This window comes from Amblyomma maculatum, chromosome 1, assembly GCF_055883805.1.
Source record: "Amblyomma maculatum isolate TAMU_Amacu chromosome 1, ASM5588380v1, whole genome shotgun sequence".
Taxonomy (NCBI): Eukaryota; Metazoa; Arthropoda; class Arachnida; order Ixodida; family Ixodidae; genus Amblyomma; species Amblyomma maculatum.
This window is the reverse complement of record NC_139344.1, coordinates 86643648-86650873: the sequence shown is the minus strand read 5'-3', so window position 1 is coordinate 86650873 and position 7226 is coordinate 86643648. Positions and strand designations below refer to the sequence as shown.

Here is a 7226-nt window from a genome sequence, read left to right as displayed (position 1 = left end):
CGCGAGCCGCGATCGCCTGCACACGCTTTCGTTCGCGTCGTTTAGCGCAGCGTAAAAGCGTTACAGTTATAGTTACCTAAGTGTACGTCTCCTATAAGGAGTTCACTTCCGATTTACATATCCAATAATCATTTCATATAGACTAGGTGCTGTGCCTATAGTTCAGGCGAACTTGAAGCGCTGCTACCCAGTATTAAAGCAGCAATGCCCTTTTTATTGTAAAACTCTTAAGAAAACAATACAAAAACTAAAATAAATGTGAGAGAAAACCCGCACCGAACCAGAGGTTATAACAGGCAAAACCAATTGAAAATAAAAGAAATGAGGCAAACACCCAAGAGACAATTTAAGAAAAGCCAATAAGAAAAAGAAGAAAAGCAATGCCCCCAAACACAAATGGAGAGGAAGCAATGCAAGACATTTTATTTGCGAATACTGTGCGCCTACACTCTTCCCTAGCAAAGTCTTGCTGCCCAAGACTTGGATGGAAGCGCTAAGCTTCGAAGGTCGGCAAGGCTAATACAGTGACCAATCTACTTTGTTTTCCGTGTCGACTTCTGTCGTAGCGCGATCAACTTCGCCTGCAGGGGAAGAGTCGTCTGTGTGACGGCGCCAATTATTCTCCTTTCCTGCAGCCACCATTTGCCGTAGTTTCTTTCTGGCCTCGGTGTCGGCGTTTTCACACTCAAATACGACGGCAAGTTCCGCAAGATAGTCGGCTCCGCATCGGAGGAAAGCGTTGGCGATCCTCTAGATATTCGAACTTCAGCCCCATTCACGATGTGCACATTATCCCTTCATACAAAACAATGCTCAAAATGCAGCTCGCAAACTGCGCAGTCTGCATCAAATGGCTTGTCAAGCCTTCGCAGGTGCCTCTGCCAAAGCAATCGCCGTTCTTCATCTGCGGGAGCTTTGAAAAGGGACAATTTACGATCCTGTTCAGCCCGCGCTTAATCAGTCTTGCATTCTGGCGCGTAGCAGTGATTCAGCCGTCGCTTCGGAGGCATCACACGCAAAGGGCAGGTCAGAAGAAAATTTTCGCACCAACCAGATTAGGCATCAACCACAAGGAAAGAAAACTACGCACCAACCATGACAACCATGCGGTGCAAACAGCTCGAGGCGAGGTGCAGCTGGCGGAGTGGGAACGGGCCCTCGTCAAGTGCGGGCGACGACAGCGCCGCCGGAACTTTCGACCCGACCGGGCGCCGCGGCCAATAGAACCGGTCTCCGTTGTCGCTGGCCTTTAGTTCATTCCAAGCGTCAAGGCAGGGATAAGGCAGAGTTCTCTGCAAGGTGGATGGACCCAATTAGAATTCCAATTTAAATGATTTAATGATGTCATTTCATCGCAGAAGAGACAGGTTGGACCAGTTACTGAATTAAGAAATATTGAAAGACATTATGGGTTAGGGAATGTACCGGTTTGAAGTTTCTCCATAACACCTGTTGCTCTCTGGGTACTTCAATAAAATTGTCCTTGTCTTCCCTGCGTTTTCCCTGTTGATTGCCTACTGTTTGCGTTCTTCAGATCCGTAGCTCTCTGGTAGTGTGCTAGTTCAGTACACGAAGGAACCGGCTACCGCTCGTGCCTGCAGTAAGAAAAAACGAGTTTGGCGCAGTGGTTTAGCGCGGTGGCCAGCGAAGGTCATCTCTCTGCCACAGCATGGGTTCTAAACGCATTGACGATGAGTGTTTTTTTTAAAGCGATAACTACTGGCCTCATCGAGCCAAGACCATCGGCGCCGAATTTTGACAGCAGGTGCGGTGCGAGGAGCCGACGCTGCGCTACTTCGTACGTGCGACTCGCGGAGCCGGAGGCCCTCGGTTCTCCTGCTTCTTCTTTTGAAGCGATAGCTTCACTGCGCGATGTAAAGCCAAGGTCTCCGTGCACAGGAATATGACCTTCAAGTGAGCTAGAGGTCAAACCACGAAACACTTGTGTCGCTATAGTGTCGCTATGATGTCGCACCCGGTGATAACAAAGGTCAAAGATCAAAACGAGGAACTATGACGTGGGCATATGGTTCGGTGTCACGTAATAATTGACATCATATTGTGGCTGAGTATATAAAGAGCAGCGCGCAGCGCTCCATGTCATTGCTGCAGCATGGAGCACGAGGAGAGGGACGCGAATGAATGAATCACGTACTCGCTAGGTTTAGCCGTAGCTAAACCATCAGCAATCTTATTGCGAAAGCAGTACTACTCCCATTTTCAGCCCTTCGCGTAGCCACGGTGGGTAAGCACGTGAAGGCTGTGACGTCATGCCAGCTGCGAGAAATGGGCTACCAAGTCGAGTTGTGGGGTGGTGGCGGCGGTCGGTAGTTGAGAGGAAGAGGAGGAAAACTACACTGTAATGGACGCTTTGAAAAGTGAAGAAAGACTCTGTCGATGTGTTCACGCAGCAGTCAGGAATGTTGGAATGCAACAAGGCGGCAACGACGCGTTCAGGAAACAGAAGAACGGCAACAATGGCTTGAAAAGGAGTGTGTTGGTCGTGCTGGCTCGACAAGTAAAGTATAACGAGACCAGAAGGAAACGGCGTGCAGAAGAGACACCGCAAGAACGAGCGGTACGTTTGAAAGACGGGAAGCATCAATTGTGTTCACTGTGTCAACGGGGGACTTGGAAGAGCAACGACGTTCAGAGTATACGAGAAGAGTTAGTGGATTCGACTCGGCTACGGGTGAATTTCATAGACGATTCACGAATAACCCCTTCGGAAGTGTGGGCTCGGTGTGTGATCGCCTATGGCATAAAGATTGCTTGACTCCGGTAAGCGAGCTCATGTATCCTAGTCTTCACCTAGCTTATCCATAATGGGACGAGGAGACTATGAGAAATGCTGTGGTGTGTAGAACGTGTCGAGCGAGCCTTAAAGACCGGAAGGTTCCCCTCTATACAGTGTGTCAAACGGGTATACTCGCCTATCCCCGAGGGCCTACCGCATTTGAGTCCAGTGGCTGAACGACTACTGTCTCCACGCATTCTATTTGTGCAAATCAGGCGGCTAATGAACTGGAAGAACGGGCAATATGGCACCAAAGGTCTGATAGTGAACGTTCCCGTGAACACTGACGAGATGTTGAAACAACTGTCTAGAGGCATTGAGGAACAACGCTCTGTGTTTCTGAACATCGAGATCCCAGAAGAGACCCTGCATTCATCCGAGCTGTCGAATCGCTGTATTTATTGCAGTTGAGTGATACATTCCACTACAGATGGCTATGTGATTACTCGTGTGGGGACAGTCTCACTACATCAGGGATCACCGAAGTGCCTTCATAGATGTAAACAATAAAGCTAAACAATACTAAACTCCAATGTGTGTCCTGGGTTAATCGTACGGTCAACATGGTACACCACAATTGGCTACACTACGAGCTGAACTATAGCGTAGCCATGCCATTATTGCTTTCACAACCTATCGGGCTTAACTAAAGCTAATCCCCACCTAATTTTATTATTTTGGCGCGTGTGGCACGCGGAGCCGGCGGTGCTCACTTCTTCCTCTTCTGCTGCCCAGCTTCTTCTACTTCGCACACCTTCTGCTTCTTCTTCATACCCTTGCAAACTTTTTTTTTATTTTTTTTAATAACGTCGTTTATTGCCCCAGGGCATAATGGAATATTGTCCTTGTAAGCCGGCGCTTAATAGCACATCCAGATACCAATTTGCAGAGCCTTCTTCTTCTTTCTGTGCTGAGCTGGTTGCCGTCCAAGACGCGCTTCGCTCTCTATCCGTCACAACCTTACTACCTACAGCCAAAATTGTCATCCGCATCGACGCCCTACAAGCAATACGTCTGCTCCGACGCGTCAGTCGCAGCCCGGAAATCTGCCAAGGTATACATCGTCTGGTGGCTCGCATCTCGCAAACCATTCGAATTGAGTGGGTCCCACGTCAATTCGCAAACCTCTGCAGATTCCGCAACCCGCCAGGCGGCTAAACCTTCATTAATGACATGCTTCCTCACTATGGGTGATGCCACTCTGCTTCTCACAAGAAAGGAGCACCTCCGGCGCCGCACACGTGCTCTTGTCCCACCGTGTGCGGTAACCCTCCCTAGTGGTCTTACTCGCGCAGAGGAGGTTGCGCTACGGAGGATCCGGATTGGGGTTGCCCTCACACCAGCTGTAACACGAACATGGCCTCAATATCGATATTTATATTGCCACGTGCATAGCGCCGCGCGACTGCTGTGCTTGGTGCCGACGACGACGAAGTGGTTGTTGGCTCGAGAGGCGCGCTGGTGCTGGACTCTGCGATTGGAACTAGGAGCCGATCTTATTCTCGGATCCTCATCTACGTGCAACCTCACGGCTCTCTGTGGCTTGAGTCGTGACTCTGGTGGAGGTGCCATCGATGATCCCTTCTGCGGACGACCCGACGCGGCCGCCTCTCGTGACCACTCCTGTCCATCGTACAAGCCGGCGGCTCCGAGGCTTGCCCCCCCCCCCCCCCCCCGAGGCCTTCCCTCTTGACAAAGAGACCCTAGCTATGGCAACGACATCGCCCGCCCATACCACGACAGCCCCTTCCACCCCTTCGTCCTGTCTCATTCTTCAGACCCCACGTACCCCTAAGCCATTTCACGGTGAGCAGTTCGAAGACGCCGAGGACTGGCTAGCTCACTACGAAAGGGTCGCGACGTTTAATGGCTGGAACGACGCTGCGAAAATGCGGAACGTCTACTTCAGCCTTGAAGACGCTGCTCGGACATGGTTCGAGAACCGCGAGGCCACATTCTCTACGTGGCCGGCCTTCCAAAGCCAGCTCCTCGGTACGTACGCCAACAGTGAACGCCGAGAGAACGCCGAGCGTGCCCTGACCTCTCGAGTTCAGCGTCCGAACGAAGGGGTCGCAATGTACGTTGAAGACGTAATGCGTCTCTGCCATCGCGCCGACCCGTCCATGAGTGAGGAGAAGAAGGTGCTGCACCTTATGCACGGAGTTAAAGACCAGCTTTTTTCCGGCCTCGTGCGGAACCCACCCACCACCGTCGCCGCGTTTCTGGTTGAAACTGTAATTATGGAGAAACTGCTACAGCAGCGATGCAGTCAGTATGCTCGGCCACTGAATTCCATCTCCACACTACCGCCGACTGACCGCACAGACTACAATCCCGGGGCAGATCTGAGCTCCCTTCGCGACCTCATTCGCACCGGGGTTCGCGAGGAGCTACAGCAACTTTATGGAACATTTACTCCTGGCGTGGCTTCCCTGGCCAGCGTCATCCCTGAGGAGGTCCAGAACGCACTCACGCCACCGATCAGTGCAGTTGTTCCACTACCAACCCCAGGCTTCACCCAGCAGATGACTTATGCTGATGTCACATGCCGCCCAGCCCTGCTACCTACCCCTTCGCCTTACACGCCACCTCAGGTCGCTGTGCACGCTGCGGAACCGCTGCCCCTCTGGGCAGATCGGCGCCAGGCGCCCCGGAAGACTGACCTCTGGCGCGCTCCAGATAACCGCCCTCTCTGCTACCACTGTGGCGAGGCAGGTCACCTCTACCGGCGGTGCCCTTATCGCCAGATGGGCCTTAGAGGATTTTCCCCCGACATCCCTCGTCCACGGCCTGGTCACCGGCCTCAGGACATCGCCGAGTACGTCACCCGCCAGCGTAGTCTGCCGCATTCTCCTCGTCGTGAGTCGCGCTCGCCTTCGCCTCGTCGCTCTTCGCCCTCTGGGCAACGGTATACCTCTGGACGCCGTGGTTCCTCGAGTTCTTTTCGGGAAAACTAGCTCCGGCGACCTTTGGGGGCGAGGCCGCCGCACACCGATTCGCCGCTAAGCTTCCACCGCCGCACCGCTCGATTCGCCCCGACGTCGAATGCCGAATTCCTGTCCAGTTTTTGCCGCACAGACCAGATCGCCCCGACGTCGACCGCATCGCCGACCAGAGATCACCGCCATGTCGCCTAAACCGTCCCGACGCAGACCACACAACTGCTGCCCAGCTTCCGCCGCCGCACCGCTCGCTTCATTCCGACGTGCCGTCGACATTGAATCGTCCCGACGCCGACCAGCCAACTGCCGTCCAGCTTCCGCCGCCACACCGTTCACTTCACTCCGAACCGATGTCGGCAGGCCCTGGTCTTGGCAGGGTCTCCCTGGACATCCCTGTTATCGTCGACACGAATGAGGTCAGTGCTTTAGTTGATACGGGAGCCGATTATTCTATCCTTAGCGGGCGGCTTACACGGACACTGAGAAAAGTGATGATGCCATGGAACGGACCAGACATACGTACGGCAGGCGGACATGTGGTTGCACCACTGGGTATGTGTACAGCCCGGGTTACGGTGCGAGGCTACACATTTGTCGCGACTTTTCTTGTTCTACGCGAATGCTCTCGCGATGTTATTCTTGGCATCGACTTCCTTCGTGAGCACGGTGCCACTATAGATCTCCCGAACCGCTTGGTGACGTTTTCCGCCAAACTGGCCACCGAAAAGCATGAGTACCGTGGGTGTCTCTCCACGCTGCGAGTCGCCGCTGATAGCCTCACAGTGCCACCACGCGCCAGCATCCTCGCCAGAGGTACCTGTGACGAGCCACATCACGGCCTCCGAGTTGTTGAGCCTAATGTCTCCCTCTCACTCACCTTGGGAGTTTCTGCGGCAAGAGGTCTTTGTTTCCTTCGCGGCAGAGAGATGGAGGTGATTGTCACCAATTTCTCCAATGAACATCGACATCTGTTCCGTGGCACTGTCAGTGCTTACGTCGTCCATCTGCAGGAAGTCGCCGAATGTTTTGCTTCCGAGGAAGCTACGCCTGGCACCGAACCGGATGATGCCGTACACGCTGTCGACATCAATTCTAGCCTTTCCTCCGCTGAAAAGAGGCAACTCCAGGATCTATTGCTGGAGTTTCGTGCGTGCTTCACGTCTTTGTCTAAAGTGCAGCAAACGTCGGTCATTAAACACTGGATTATCACGCATGAAGGCACTCGACCCATCCATCAGCAGCCCTATCGTGTGTCTCCTCGGGAGAGAGACACTATCCAACAGCAAGTCAAGGAGATGCTCGCCGATGGCGTCATTTAACCTTCAAGCAGCCCATGGTCGTCGCCTGTAGTCCTCGTTAAAAAGAAAGACGGAACACTTCGTTTCTGCTTTGACTATCGGAAACTTAACAGTATGACAAAGGACGTCTATCCGCTGCCACGGATCGACGACTCTCTCGACCGACTTTTCCGAGCTAAGTACTTCTCC

At 53.1% G+C, this 7226-nt stretch overlaps 1 protein-coding gene across 1 annotated transcript; it reads left to right on the top strand.

Moving 5' to 3' along the window:
• Window positions 1–4506: 4506 nt before the first annotated feature.
• LOC146203080 (uncharacterized) lies at window positions 4507–5934 on the top strand. The gene is made up of 2 exons (XM_084602615.1): window positions 4507–5281; window positions 5876–5934. The coding sequence occupies exons 1-2, from the start codon at window positions 4507–4509 to the stop codon at window positions 5932–5934; spliced, it is 834 nt and encodes a 277-aa protein (XP_084458741.1).
• The last annotated feature ends 1292 nt before the right edge of the window (window positions 5935–7226 follow it).

What these genes read in the sequence shown, in the direction of transcription:
- LOC146203080 (XM_084602615.1), top strand. Translation starts at nt 4,507, where the DNA reads ATGGCAACGACATCGCCCGCCCATACCACGACAGCCCCTTCCACCCCT. An exon ending in CGCACTCACGCCACCGATCA is followed by an intron (nt 5,282 to 5,875) that starts GTGCAGTTGTTC and finishes TTTGCCGCACAG; the next exon opens with ACCAGATCGCCCCGACGTCG.